General features: G+C 45.0%; 1 protein-coding gene and 1 long non-coding RNA gene across 7 annotated transcripts in view; one reads left to right on the top strand and one right to left on the bottom strand.

The window, feature by feature from the left end:
- mocs1 (molybdenum cofactor synthesis 1) overlaps positions 1–11,041 on the top strand; it is a 65,882-nt gene extending 54,841 nt beyond the window's left edge. For 3 of the 6 annotated variants that reach the window (XM_063040653.1, XM_063040650.1, XM_063040652.1), the window contains exons 8-11: positions 2,345–2,455; positions 4,826–4,946; positions 6,270–6,317; positions 7,967–11,041. In XM_063040653.1, the coding sequence (XP_062896723.1) occupies positions 2,345–2,455; positions 4,826–4,946; positions 6,270–6,317; positions 7,967–8,727 (1,041 nt within the window). In that variant the 3' untranslated portion in view covers positions 8,728–11,041. Of the gene's footprint in view, positions 1–2,344; positions 2,456–4,825; positions 4,947–6,269; positions 6,333–7,966 lie in introns of all 6 variants that reach the window. The other 3 variants (XM_063040651.1, XM_063040656.1, XM_063040654.1) reach the window with 3 other exon arrangements.
- LOC134342472 (uncharacterized) overlaps positions 2,473–15,800 on the bottom strand; it is a 43,529-nt gene continuing 30,201 nt past the window's right edge. Inside the window, exon 3 of the long non-coding RNA XR_010017026.1 lies at positions 2,473–4,122. This is a non-coding gene — a long non-coding RNA (uncharacterized LOC134342472). The remainder of the gene's footprint in view (positions 4,123–15,800) is intronic.

Genomic DNA, 15,800 nt, shown 5'->3' with positions numbered 1-15,800 from the left:
TGGAATTGGGGGGGGGGATGGAATATAAGGTGTTGCTCCTCCTCCCTGAGTGTGGCCGCATAGCGACAGTAGAGGAGGCCGTGGACTGGCCAATCGGAATAGGCATGGAAAGTGGAATTAAAATGGGTGGTTACCGGGGGAGATCCCACTTTTTCTGATGGATGGGAGTATAGGTGGTTGGCAAAGCAGTCTCCCAGTCTACGTTGGATCTCACCGATATACAGGGATTTCCAACATCTGCAGGTTTTCTTGTGGTTGTGCAGGTTACTATGGTTCATTTGCTGAAGAACTGCAAATGGAGTTGGCCCCTATGCCATTTGCTACAAGCTTGGCAATTAACTGGGCGCTAGTGATATTGGTTGAGGATTTATAATATATAACAGGCTTACCCAAACCTCCTGTTCTTCCCCTCGCCTCTCAATTCTACTGTAACATTTACTTCTGTCCTCTTCACCCACCCACTTATAACGTTGCTGAGACTTGACGGAATGAGTTGTAGAGAGAGGCTGAGCAGGTTTGGAATTCCATCACTCGAGCAGAGGAGAATGAAGGATGATCTTGGGTGTGTAAAACTGAGGGGCATGCACTTAATTAGATATACCTGTACACCTCGTCAATGCATAAAAGCATGCAGACAAGGTCAAGAGGTCCAGTTGGTGTTCAGAATGGGGAATAAATGTGATCTCCTGGGATTTTCACGCACAACAGTCTCTAGAGACTGGCAAGTGGTGTGTAAAACAAAAAACATCCAGCGAGTGGCAGTTCAAACCACCCTGTCTGGCACTAACAATCATTCATAGTCAATGTCACTTTTCTTCCCTATTCTGGTATTTGGTCTGAACAACAACTGAGCCTCTTGATAATTTCTGCATGCTTTTTTAGTTGAGTTGCTGCTACATGATTGGCTAATTAGATGTTTGCATTAATGTTCACATGTACAGAGGTACCTAATAAGGAGGCTACTTAGCGTATACTGAGATACAGTGAAAAGCTTTTGTTTGAACTCCATCCAGACAGATCATTCCATATGATGCCCAAGTACGTGGCGGGAGTAGAAAGGAGAGCAGAATGTAGTGTTATAGAGAAAGGGCAAGTAGACAAATGGCTGATTAGATACCTGCGTTAATACAGATATATGTAATAAAGTGGCCACGGAGTGTATATCACCAGTTTTTAACTTCTCTTGTGATGTTCCTTCTTCCTAGCCCCATTCCCAGTCCAGTTCAGCCCCTTGCCTCCCTTATCCTGATCACACACTACTCAGATGAGTAAAGAGCCAAGAAAGTTCAAGTCTCATGGTAATAGTATTGGGGAATAAAAGAGTAGGCATAGGTTTAATGTGAGGGGGGGAGATTTTATGAAGTTTGGACAAGTGTTTTACAGTGATTGGTATTGCAATAGATCATGGAAGATAAAACAAGTACAGCAGTGAAACAGGTCCTTTGACCCATGATGTTGTGCTAAACTAATCCCTTCTGCCTGCACTTGGCCAATATCCCTCTGTTCTCTGCCTATTCGCATGTCTCTCTCAGCCTCTTAAGTTCGTCAGCCACCCCAAGCAGTGCATTCCAGGTACATATCACACTGTATTTTTAAAAAAATAATAATCTCTTGCCCACAATCTCCTTCTGAACTTTCCTCCTCCTACTTTAAATGCATGATCTATCAGCCCTGGGGATGAACAATACAAATTGTCTACACTTCTTGTAACTTGATAAACTTCTATCAGGTCTCCCTTCATCCTTCGCCATTCCAGAAAGTTATGGGCAATCCCGTTCCAGGAGGTGATTGGAACAGTTACAATTACTCAGTGTATGAGACTTGTAGACACTCAGATAGAGAAGGCATAGAAGGGTACAGAAACAAGATTCTGCAGATGCTGGAAATCCATAGTAATGCATGCAACATTCTGGAGGGACTCGCAGGTCGGATGCTGCACCAGCATTTTCTTTGTGTTGCTGTATAAGGGTAGGCCAGCTGGTGGTGTAGTGGCATCAGCACCGGACTTTGGAGCGAAGGTTCCCGAGTTCAAATCCAGCCAGCTCCCTTGCACGCTTTCCATCCGTGCTGGGTTGAGCGTCGAGCTAGCAACTCGGCCTTGTAAAAATAAGAAAGCCTGCTAAAAAAAAATGCCGTCACGATGACTCCACCCGGAGTTAAGGGCTTTCTTCTTCTTCTGTATAAGGGTAGTCCTACTGCAGATTTGGGATTAGCATAGGTGGGCAAACTGGTTGGCATGGGCTGTGTGACTGAAGAGAATTGGGGTGGGCAGGGTGGTATTGCCTTTGATATCAGCCAAGTGCAACCCTTCACCTTCTCGTTCCACATTCCACACTTCCCACAGGCTTACAAAGTGCCTGACTTCCAGGGCCAGATCGGCTTCATTACTTCCATGTCAGAACACTTCTGCGGCTCTTGCAATCGGCTACGACTCACTGCTGACGGCAGCTTAAAGGTAAGGACAGGGCTGATGCCTCGCGGTCGTACCTCCCGAGGGGATATACCCCCTCACCCACAACCGTTCTGGCTGGGTTCCTCTGTGCAGCGTTCCAGTGTTGGGGGTTCTACTTACCCCTGAAAGCTGGCCTGAAAACAGGGAATGTGAGTTCACAATCATAACCAGATCCCCAGGTGATGGCTTAGGTGTGTTTGCACTTTTGTTCACTAATTACATGAACGTTTGCACTCAGCGATCACAATCACTGACCTGTACTCGGACACTAGTTTAGATCACAGTAAAGCAACTGAGGAAATTAAATGTCCTTAGTGGTTAAACAGATATGAGATAAGTTTGCCAATATTCATAAATGTGACCAAGAAGTGACTGAGTCAAGTTTATTGTTGTGTGTGGGTCCATTTATGCACAGATCTAATCAACTTGCCTGCAGCTGTTGTATAGGGACTTGACATCATGTAAGCAGTAACCACAAGAAAAACACGAACACAATTTTGTTACGAGAAAGAACGCGGTTAGAATTTTAAAAAGTCAATTTTTGTGCAGGGTTGTCATAGTGTTGCAAAACTGTAATGAATAGGGGGCTTTGCTATTGCTATCTATTGTTAGTTTATTGTCACATACTGAGGAGATATCTTGTGTACAGTCAGTACAGATCAATTTGTTACATAATGCATTGAGGTAGTACGATAACAACGCAGAATAAAGTGTGACGTCTACAGAGAAAGTGCAGACATGCAAGATTATAATGAGATTGACTGAGAGGTCAAGAGTCCTCCTTTAATAGTCTTATAACAATGGGGTACAAACTGTCCTTAAGCCAGTTGCTATATGCTTTCAAGCCTATTTTAATCTTCTGACCGGCGGAAGAGAGAAGAGGAGAGTATGCCCAGGGTGGGTGAGGCCTTTGATAATGCTTGTTGCCTTAAGGGAACAGTGAGCAGTATAGACGGTGACCACAGATGGATGGCTGGTGTCAGTTTCCTGGACTCTATACACAATCAGAGCAGAGCAGTAGTCATGTCACGCTGTGATGCAACCAGATAGGATTCTTTCTGAGGTGCATTGTTTAAAAATTGGTAAGGCTTGACAAGGCCATGCTAAATCTGAGGAAGTAGAGGTACTGGTGAGCATTCTTAACCATGTGTTTGGACCAGAACTGTGTACGATGTTCACTCCTAGAAACTTGAAGCTCTCAACGCTCAACCTCTACATCGTTGATCTAAACAGGACCATGTGTACCAGTATTTGAATTGAATTGCTGTACCAGACTATGATTCAACTAATTGGGATACTTCAACAGTACTTCTGTACAAGTTTATTGGTGTTTGTTGAGAAGCCAAACCTCCTGAAGAAAGCACTCAACATCTTTACTTTTTTATGATTGCTGGGCACAGGAAGGTTATCCAATGTGTTACTGCCCAGGAATAGATGGGTGGTTGTTGAGGCACCACTAAACCAGGTACATCCGTCTGGTTCACCAGTGGATTCAGAACACACAAGGAAATAGGAATTGGAGTAAGCCAGTCAGTTACGCTCAAGCCTGCCCTGCCATTCAATATTCACATTATAGAAAGGGTTTGTAAACTTTTTTTTATATGCCATGGACCCTTTTGGCAGTCCGGTGAAGCCTCCGAACCCCTTCACAGAATAATGTATTTAAATACCTAGGGTTACAAAAGAAACATACAGCTATCAAAATATAAACAAAACAAATTTGTGATATAGTAATATGTGCTTTATTAATGCATTAAATAACTACCTTAATTTGAAGAAGAGATGAGTAAATGATATTATGGGATATTTGTAACAACTGTAATGTGATATGAAAATATCTGTGATTTCTATTGCTGACAAAGTCACAGGTACTGCTAATACTGTGGTGTGTTACCTACATTTATCATTTGAAGGAAATACTAAAGTTCAGTTAGAGGTTAGTGAAAATAAAGATGTAAATTCTTCCCCATCCAAGTTCACGGACCTCCAAGGTCTGTGAACCCAGCTTTAAGAACCTCTGCAATATAGGAATGATGTATTTGTATTGAAGAGGAGGTTCACTAAGTTGGAGTGTTCAGTTATGATGAGAGAGACGGGTGAGGCTAGATCTGTTTTCCCATGTCTTGAGCTGCTTAGTGGCCTATTAATGCTATTTGTAGTTTGCCACTTTCAAATACATTATGCCATTTCTAGGACACAAAGTGGGTGTTATTTTTAACCCAGATTCCCTTGCTTTTAACTTCACTCATTTGCCAGCCCAAGCACTTTACTTTTCCAATGTGGATTTATGAAGCATCCGACTTCAGGCTCGCTTCCCTGGGGATCCATGGCTGGCTAGCAGTCACACCACCTCACTTGTGCTTCGTCCTGCAGGTCTGCCTCTTCGGAAACACTGAGGTGTCCTTGCGGGACGTGTTGCGCTCTGGAGCCACGGAAGCGGAGATGCTCGAGATTGTCGGAGCCGCACTGAGCAGGAAGAAGAAGCAGCACGCAGGTAAGGTTACTACTGGCACTTCTGGTGAGCTGGCCTGAGGATGCGGGGCGGATGGAAAGACTGTCTGCAGAGTGGGACTTCTACGAGGGAGGACAAAAGTCAGCGGGTTGAGGGCTTTGACCAGACAGGTCAGCGACCACAGGCATGAGGCAGATCTTTTTTAGGAAGTGTGCTGTCTATCTGAAGCATCGTGGGTGAAAGGTCTGGTGCAATCTTAAGGACAGCTGGGGAACAATTTGAAGGAGGGAGCTTGGTACGGCCATGAGTGTAGAGGGAACGGTTGGAACCAATTGGAGAAAAATCCTACAAGGGACGGTCAGGAGGGTTGTTCTGAGGTCCCGGTTTTCTAAACGAATGAGCAGGCTCAAGGGACAAGGAATTCAGATACACACACAGTGAAGGGTCCCATTTCTCCAATACCTAAAACCCACAAGCATGGACTTGTAAAGAATTAACTAACTGAGCACAGTACAGGAACAAGCCGTGTCACCAGATCCATATCCCTTCATTTTCTGTGAATTCAGGCTATCCAGTCTCTCTTAACTGAAACATTCCATCTCAGACAACATCCTGGGGAATCTTTTCTGCGCTCCTTCCGGTGCAGTCGCTGCCTTCCTGTAAATTGGTGACCAGATATGTGCACACTGAACTTCATTTGTGGCCCAACCAATTTGCACTTCAAGAACAAATACAATTGGAATCACAAGAGACTTCAGATGCTGGAATCTGGAGCAATAAACAATCTGCTGGAATAACTTAGTGAGCCAGGTTCCTTCACACAGCATGGAGCTCATAGGATCCAAGAATGATGCAGCATCAGAAGAGGCTGGAACACACGGAGAGTCTATTGAAGTTAACGAGTGCTCAGTGTATTAGATTACGACCTTTCACCTGAACTTTAGATTGAGACCCTGCAGCCCGTCTCATCTGTGCTGACCAAGTTGCCTAACTACCCATTTACCTGCATTTAGACCACATCCTTCTCAACCTTTCCTATCCTCGTACCTGTGAAAATATTACAATTGTACCTGCCTCATGGCAGCTCATTCATATATGTACTGTACCCTGCCTTGAAGTTGCCCCTGGGGTAGCATTTAAATCTTTCCCCTTTTATTTTAAGCCTAGTTTTAGGTTTCCTGAACCTAGGGGAAAAGTCTATGTGCTTATTTACATTATCTGTGCCTCTCGTGATGTTATACATGGTTGAAGGTCAGTCCTCGGTTTCTTGCACTGCAGGGAAACTGACCTTGTGGGTAGTGAGTTTTCAGATCTAGCACTGGAAGATATTCACTTTAATCCACTGACCTACGTGTTCCATTGCAGGAATGTTGAACTTATCGCAGATGAAGAACAGACCCATGATCCTGATTGGTGGGTGACACAGCAGTACGTACGATTGGCTTTTTATTTTCTTTTAACAGTTTGGTTTTTGCCCTTGTTTCTGCCCATTAATCCCAAGATGGCTCTGCAGGGCCATCCTGTCTCCTCAGTTTGTGACCATTGTTAATGGTATCATTATCTGTGGTGACTCTGAGGAGTGCTGCCCTAGGTGCCAGGGATGTGACCTCTTCACTTGGTGACGTCCTAGGAACAGTGGGAGGGTGAAAGGTTTTATGGCCCTCAAGTGCTCCATGAGGTGTGGGGAGGTGGCTGCCATCTTGGGAATCTATGGGTGTCATCCCTCTGTCCCTAGAGTGTAATGTTTGAATCTGTGGGGAGTTCCAGTGTTCTGTGACTGTATAACCAGCCAGCATTTTTGGGATGTGGGAGAAGAGAGGAGCACCAAGGAATCCGGGGATTCGGGAGAAGAATGATAATTCTGCCCAACTGCACTACTTCCTCTGGCAGCTCACTCCATATACCCATGCCCTTCTGTACAAAAAGTTGTCCCTCAGCTTCCTTTTAAATATTTCCCCGTTCACTTTAAACCCATGCTGTCTGGACTGGCAAAAAACTGACTATCCATCTAGGCTCCTCATAAATTTACAGGACACTGTAAAGCTACCCCTTGGGCTCCTACACTCCCCACAGAAAAACAATAATAGTCCCAGCGCCTGCAGCATCTTATAACTCAACCCCTCTACTCTTGGCAACATCCTTGTCTGTCTATTCTGCACCTTTTCTAACTTAAAGGGCAATCTTCCTCTGTCTAGGCAACCAAAACTGTTATTTTAGTAATATTTGAGTGATCTTTTTAGTATACTGTTTGATTAAGCATTCTTGTTATTTTAAATAATTCATTATGGGCTATATGTATAAATGAGAATTGCATACATCATCACACTGCCAAGTGATATGTGCGTGCCTCACTCAAAGTAAACCTGAAGTTAGACCTGCATTTCAGACTCCCGGGTTTTCCTTTGAATTAATGTAATGTTTTGAAGTTACAAAACATAACGAAAACAGTGTACAATACTCCCAACTGTAGTCTCAGCAGTAACTTCTATAGTTGTAACATGGCATTCCAACATTTGTACTCAGTTACCTGACTGAAGAGGCACATTCAAAGTAAATTTATTAAGGTACATATAGGTCAGCATATACAACTGAATTCGTTTTCTTGTGGGCATACTCAATAAATCTATAGAAGAATTATCGTGACAGAATCAATGCAAGACCCAAGTGTGCCAAATGCTACCTTCACACTGCTGTCTACTGTGTCAGCGCCACTTTTGGGGAACAACTTATTTGCAGCCCTGGCTCTCTGCAGTCTTCAATATTCTCCAGGGCCCTAGCATTTACTGTGGAAGTCCCGCCCTGGATTAACTCCCCAAAATGAAACACCTCACACTTGGCCAAGTTGAGTTTCATCTGCCATTCCTTGGTCCACTTCCTTCATTGCTCTAGATGACCACCTTGGTGATTTTAAATGGTGTGATGGGTGATAGGAGGGCGGATTCCTGGGCGGAGCTGATTGTGGTCCACAAGGCCGGTGCTAGACTGTTTAAGCCGGGTCAGGAGGTGGATGGGTCCCTGTGCACCACCTGTCAGTGTTTTACTCGCCTCTCTTTCTCCCTCAGCAGAGAGCAATCCTGTTACTTCCGCGATGACCCAACAGCTGCTGAAGGGCCCACCCGCTGCTCCGGAGGGAAGGAGGCTTGGGAACGCCCGCCTCCCACACGTGGGAGTCCTGCTACCTCTGGCTGGGAGAGAGAGATGGGCACTCAACCAGAGCTTACGGGCCCACAGCACCCAGAGTGGGGGCAGGAGCACTGACACCCCAGCCCGGGGAGAACAGCCAGCGAGCCCTGACGGCAGGAAGGAGAAGGCTGGCCAGAGCCCTGAGCGTCTGACGCACGTGGATGAGCGGGGCAGGGCAGCCATGGTGGATGTGGGTGGGAAGCCGGACTCTCAGCGGGAGGCTGTGGCCCAGGCCACGGTGCGGTTGGGGGAACAGGCCTTCAAGCTGGTGCGGGACAACCAGCTGCGAAAGGGAGACGCCTTGGTCACCGCCCAGCTGGCTGGTATCTGTGCGGCCAAGATGACCAGCCAGCTGGTGCCCCTGTGCCACGCTGTGCCACTGCACCATATCCAGGTCTCCCTGGAGCTGGACCAGGCCCGGTGGGCTGCGGTCGTCACGGCGACCTGTGGGTCCCATGGCAAGACTGGGGTGGAGATGGAGGCCCTGGTGGCAGCTGCCTTGGCTGCCCTCACCCTCTACGACATGTGCAAGGCTGTCACACACAACATTGTGGTGGAGGAGGTCAAACTGCTCAGTAAGACGGGTGGACAGGGTGGGGACTTTTACCGTGGGGCCAAGGACTCGAAGGTCCCCAACTAAACCTCTGCCATCCCATCCACTCACCCTCCCTCCCCCCCCCCAAACACGCACATCATAGTATCGTTAGGGTTAGGGTTAGGGTTCAAGCCCCAGTTTCATGGTCTGGAACCTGCTGCCCTTCCTTGTGGAGATGTGACTCTCTGCTGAAGGTCAAAGAGCTGCCGGGGCACCCTCTGGTGAATTCATCCATCCATAAAGTGCAGAAGCTGCCCCTTCAGCCCAGTAAATCGATTCCCATTTGCACCCATCTCTGAGCCGTGCTCTCTGGGATAATTAACAGCAGCTAGTTAAACTGCCAGCCCAAGCCTCATTAGAGTGTTGGAGGAAACTAGTCAGGATTGAATGCCAGAGCTGTGCTGCTCTGCTGCCCTTCAGTCATCCTTCATGGGATCTTGCTGTGTGCTAATTGGCTGGTGTTTTATCACTGCAGCTGCAGCTCAAAGACTGCTGTCACACTATCCATGTTCCTGATGCCCTCATTCTCCTCCACGCTAATGAATTAAGTCCCAGCCTGTCCAACCTCTCGACAGTTCAACCACATCTTGACAGCTCGATCCCTTGAATCCTGGCAATATCCTAGATCATTCTTTGACAGTTTACTCACACCCTTCTGATAGCAAGGTGACGAATACCAAACATGATCTACCGATTCTTTTTGCGTTTTATGTCAATGATTTGGATGATGGAATTGATGGCACTGTTGCAAAAAAGTTTTCAGACAATATGAAGATAGCTGAAGGGGCAAGTAGTTTTGAGGAAGTGGAGAAGCTACAGAAGGACTTGAATAGATAGGAGAATGGGTAAAGTAGTACCAGATGGAATACAGTGTCAAGAAGTGTGTGGTCATGCACTTTGGTAAAAGAAATGAAAGAGTTGACTAATTTTTAAATACAAAAAAAAATTTAGGTGTAAAGGGCCTTGGAATCCTGCACAAGGTTATCCTAAAGGTTAATTTGCGGTTTGAGTCAAAAGTAAGGAAGCCAAATGCAACGTTAGCTTTCATTTCAAGACGACTAGAATATAGAAGCAAGGATGTAATGTTGAGGCTTTATAAAGCACTGCTCAGGCCTCACTGAGCATTGTGTGCAGTTTTGGGCCCCCTTATAGAACATTACAGCACAGAAACAAGACTTTTGGCCCTTCTTGGCTGTGCCAAACCATTTTTCTGCCTAGTTCCACTGCCCTGCACCTGAACCATATCCCTCTATACACCTCTCGTCCATGTACTTGTCCAAGTTTTTCCTTAGATGTTAAAAGTGAGCCTGCATTTACCACTTCATCTGGCAGCTCATTCCACTCTCCCACCATTCTCTGTGTGAAGCCCCCCCACCCCATGTTTGCTTTAAACTTTTCCCCCTTCACCCTTAACCCATGTCCTCTGGTTTTTTCTCCCCTAGCCTCAGTGGAAAAAGCCTGCTTGCATTCACTCTATCTATACCCATCATAATTATATATACCTCTATCAAATCTCCCCTCATTCTTCTACGCTCCAGGGAATAAAGTCCTAACCTATTCAACCTTTCTCTGTGACTCAGTTTCTCAAGTCCTGGCAACATCCTTGTAAACCTTCTCTGCACTCTTTCAACATTATTAATATCCTTCCTGTAATTTGGTGACCAAAACTGCACAGAATACTCAAATTCCTTATACAACCTCACCTCATCATGGATGCATTAGTGATAATTTTTCAAAACTCGTTAGATTCTGGGCTAGTTCCTGAGGATGGGAGGGTGGCTAATGTAACCCCACTTTTTAAAAAAAGGAGGGAGAGAGAAACCAGGGAATTATAGACCGGTTAGCCTAACGTCGGTGGTGGGGAAACTGCTGGAGTCAGTTATCAAAGATGTGATAACAGCACATTTGGAAAGCGGTGAAATCATCGGACAAAGTCAGCATGGATTTGTGAAAGGAAAATCATGTCTGACGAATCTCAGAATTTTTTGAGGATGTAACTAGTAGAGTGGATAGGGGAGAATCAGTGGATGTGGTATATTTGGATTTTCAAAAGGCTTTTGACAAGGTCCCACACAGGAGATTAGTGTGCAAACTTAAAGCACACGGTATTGGGGGTAAGGTATTGGTGTGGGTGGAGAATTGGTTAGCAGACAGGAAGCAAAGAGTGGGAATAAACGGGACCTTTTCAGAATGGCAGGCGGTGACTAGTGGGGTACCGCAAGGCTCAGTGCTGGGACCCCAGTTGTTTACAATATATATTAATGACTTGGATGAGGGAATTAAATGCAGCATCTCCAAGTTTGCGGATGACACGAAGCTGGGTGGCAGTGTTAGCAGTGAGGAGGATGCTAAGAGGATGCAGGGTGACTTGGATAGGTTGGGTGAGTGGGCAAACTCATGGCAGATGCAATTTAATGTGGATAAATGTGAAGTTATCCACTTTGGTGGCAAAAATAGGAAAACAGATTATTATCTGAATGGTGGCCGATTAGGAAAAGGGGAGGTGCAACGAGACCTGGGTGTCATTATACACCAGTCATTGAAAGTGGGCATGCAGGTACAGCAGGCGGTGAAAAAGGCGAATGGTATGCTGGCATTTATAGCGAGAGGATTCGAGTACAGGAGCAGGGACGTACTACTGCAGTTGTACAAGGCCTTGGTGAGACCACACCTGGAGTATTGTGTGCAGTTTTGGTCCCCTAATCTGAGGAAAGACATCTTTGCCATAGAGGGAGTACAAAGAAGGTTCACCAGATTGATTCCTGGGATGGCAGGACTTTCATATGAAGAAAGACTGGATGAACTGGGCTTGTACTCGTTGGAATTTAGAAGATTGAGGGGGGATCTGATTGAAACGTATAAGATCCTAAAGGGTTGGACAGGCTAGATGCAGGAAGATTGTTCCCGATGTTGGGGAAGTCCAGAACGAGGGGCCACCGTTTGAGGATAGAGGGGAAGCCTTTTAGGACCGAGATTAGGAAAAACTTCTTCACACAGAGAGTGGTGAATCTGTGGAATTCTCTGCCACAGGAAACTGTTGGAGGCCAGTTCATTGGCTATATTTAAGAGGGAGTTAGATATGGCCCTTGTGGCTACGGGGGTCAGGGGGTATGGAGGGAAGGCTGGGGCGGGGTTCTGAGTTGGATGATCAGCCATGATCATAATAAATGGCGGTGCAGGCTCGAAGGGCCGAATGGCCTACTCCACCTATTTTCTATGTTTCTATAACATTCCAACTCTTATAATCAATATTTGGATTTATAAAGGCCAATGTACCACAAGCTGTCTTTATGACCCTATCTACCTGTGACACCACTTTTAAGGAATTTTGTATCTGTATTCCCAGATCCCTCTGTTTTACTGCACTCCTCAGTGCCCTACCATTAACCTTGTATGTTCTACCTTGATTTGCAATACCTCACACTTGTCTGTATTAAACTCCATCTGCCATTTTTCAGCCCATTTTTCCAGCTGGTCCAAATCCCTCTGCAAGCTTTGATAACCTTCATCACTGTCCATTACACCGCCAATCTTTGTATCATCAGCAAATTTGGTGATCTAACTTACCACATTATCATCCAGATCATTGATATAGATGACAAATAACAATGGACCCAGCACTGATCCCTTTGGCACACCACTAGTCACAGGCCTCCACTCAGAGAAGCAATCCTCCACTACCACTCTCTGGCTTCTTCCATTGAGCCAATGTCTAATCCAATTTACTACCTCTCCATGTATACCTAGCAACTGAATTTTCCTAACTAACCTCCCACGCGGGACCTTGTCAAAGGCCTTACTGAAGTTCATGTAGACAACATCCACTGCCTTCCCTTCATCCACTTTCCTGGTAACCTCCTCGAAAAACTAACAGATTTGTTAAACATGACCTACCACGCACAAAGCCATGTTGACTCTCCCTAATAAGTCCCTGTCTATCCAAATACTTGCAGATCCTGTGTCTTAGTACTTCCAATAATTTACCTACTACCGACGTCAAATTTACCAGCCTTTAATCTCCCGGATTACTTTTAGAGCCTTTTTTAAACAACAGAACAACATGAGCTATCCTTCAATCCTCCGGCACCTCACCCGTAGATACCGACATTTTAAGTATATCTGCCAGGGCCCCTGCAATTTCAACACTAGTCTCCTTCAGGGTCCGCGAGAACACCCTGTCAGGTCCTGGGGATTTATCTACTTTGATTGCCTCAAGATAGCAAGCACCTCCTCCTCTTCAATTTGTATAGGTTCCATGACCTCACTACTTATGGTTTGGTGCCAAGCATAAAACACAGAACAATACCATAACAAGCAATACAATAGCCCCCAACAAGCTACAATACAATAGTGCAATCAACAGTTAGAAGAAGTCACATGCAAAACTGTCAATGATGAAAAATAAGTATGAACACATTAACAGATTAGGTAATTATCAACAGGAGGAGGAAAGACCATTTAACGAATATTGTGCAGGGACAGTTAAGGTAATACGCCTGAGCGAGTCTTCTGTCTATCCTGCCTCTCAGAGCATTCACTAATGTCTTTCCTCCTATAACCTGTTCCCATTAACACCATTCTGAGTCACCTACGAGCTGTCTTCACAAGGAGTAATTTACAGTAGCTAATTAATCTACCAGTCTGTTTTAGGGAAGAAAAGAGACTTCCTGGGAATAATCCAGGCAACCACGGGAAGGATGTGCAAACTCCACACTTGATGCAGCAGTGTGACCTGCTGTGCTGCCTAGTCCACAGAAGTTCCATAGCTCCTCTGTAACCACCCTGTGGGATTCCTGGTTACAAGTCACTTGGGGATGTACATCAAGTGTGTGGGGTGTGCAAGCAACTTGTGCCCCCCATGAAAGAAAATTAAGATGTGGCTGTACATGTGAGACATTGTGAACGTTGGGACTGGATCAAATGTAATAGATTGCCTTTTTACATTAAATTTTCATCAGTGGGTAATTGGAGAGTGTCTGTTTAACTTCTGTCTGATCATCTCTGCAAGTATTTTCCCACACTGGGGATGGGTGTCCATGTGACGTTGGGCCGTAGAGGTCCATTCCATTGTTATCAGGTCTCCAGAATTAGCAGAGGTGTGAGGAAGGAGTACTTCCTTTTCCCTTCCAGGTATGATGGTGCCAAATGTAACTGGAACAAAGTGCTCACTGTACTATCGTTGAAGTTTGCTTTCCTGCTCCGTGTCTGTTGAGTAAATATTTCTTATTGCAAAGTAATTCCTCCCTAATCTGAGCTTTGACAATTTTATAAAGGTTATTTCACCCTCCAGTCCAACAAAAGCAATCTAAGTTTGTCCAACCTGTTTATATATCTACCCTCAGTCCAGGAAATATCGTGATAATTTGTCTGCACCTTCTCCAAAGCCTCCACATCCTTCCTATAATGTGGCAAGCAGCACTGCCAACAATACTCCAGTTTTATACAGCAACAACAGGACTTCTCAGCTTTTATACTCAATGCTTTCATGATGGTAAACATGACATTCCACCTTTACCACTCTAGAACAGTACAGGTCCTTTGACCGCCCCCCCCCCCCCCCAGTGTTGTCCCAACTAACATAAACCTCCACAATCAATCTAACCTTTCATACACAGCCCTCTATTTTTCTTACAACCGTATACCTATCCAAGATTGTCTTAAATGTGCTTGTGGTTATCAGCCTTTGCCACCACCCCTTGGCACTGTATTCCAGGCACCCCCCTCCTTTGATATTGGTCATTGCCACCCTAGAATAAAGGTGTTGACTGTCCAATCTATCGATGACTCTTAATCTCATGTCTATGAATTTGCCTCTCATTCTGCTTCGCTCTAAAGAGAAAAGCTCTGCCTTTGCTCAACCTTTTCTCAGGATGTGTTCTCTAATTGGTAAATCTCAGCTGCCACCCTCTTAAGGTTTCTGTAATGCTCTCAACGTGGCATAAAAAAGGATCGAGAACTGCTGTTCCACATCCTTCTATAATGGAGTAACCCTGAACTGCCCAATGCTTGTGGTTTGGTCTAACTAGCTGTTTCAGAGCAGCAACGTTACCTCATGGATCTTGAACTTAATCCTCTGACTAATGAGTTCTCGAACATGATGCACCTCCTTAACCACCCAATCAGCTTGTGTGGCAACTTCGAGAAATCTATGAACTTGAGCTACAAGATCCCATTGTTCCTTCATGTTGCTAAAAATCACATCATTAACCTTGCACTCTGCCTTCAAGTTCAATCTTCTGAAGTGTATCACTTCACATTTCTCCAGATTGATTAAAAGTATATTTACTATATACTTTTCTCTTATTTGTTCTCCCAAAATCCAACACCCCGCACTTGCCTGGATTAAGGACCCATATTTCCAACTGTGTCATCTGGCAATCTTTGCCACACAACTCCCAACAATGCTTGTGACTTCTGCTCACATACAATTTCATCCAGATTGTTAATACATACTACAAACTACAGAGGTTCCAGCATCAATCCTTGCAGAACACTACAGGGCACTGGCCCCCAATCAGTGAAACACCCCTCCACCTATGAAACCGCCAGTTTCATATTCAACATACCAACTCACCACAAGACTTAATCTTCTGGGCCAGCCTACCATGTGGGACCTTATGGAATACTTCATTTAAATCCATGAATACAAATCCATTATCTTACCCTCATAAATTTTCTGTGTTCCTCCATCCAAAAAAAAACTCATGACATTAAAGGTGATGAGGCCTGGGGTAGATCTTCCGTAATCATCTTGAATGATAGAGCAGGTTTAAGGGGCCTGATGACCTATTCCTATTTTCTTTGTGAGTTTAGCTTTACCCATTGCTTCATTTAAAGATGAAAGGCAGAAGATATTACTTAGCCTCTCTTCAGAAAAAGTTTGGGATAAACTGTTGTGCACTGCCAAACTACAATGGGGTATCAGATGAAAAACAGCTGGAAATGATGAAAGGAGCAACAGATACTCTGTTGCAGGATCAGCGTGTGTGGGGGAAGAAACTTGATGCTTCAGGTCAAAAGCTTGCATCAGCAGTTCCCCACACAGATGCTGCTCTGCTCACTGAGTTCCTGCAACAGATTGCTTATTGCTCTAGATTCCAGCATCTTCGGTCTCTTGT

The sequence above is a fragment of the Mobula hypostoma genome, chromosome 2 (genome assembly GCF_963921235.1).
Source record: "Mobula hypostoma chromosome 2, sMobHyp1.1, whole genome shotgun sequence".
NCBI lineage: Eukaryota > Metazoa > Chordata > Chondrichthyes > Myliobatiformes > Myliobatidae > Mobula > Mobula hypostoma.
Note: the sequence above shows the minus strand (reverse complement) of the source record. Positions and strands in the feature narration are given on the sequence as shown.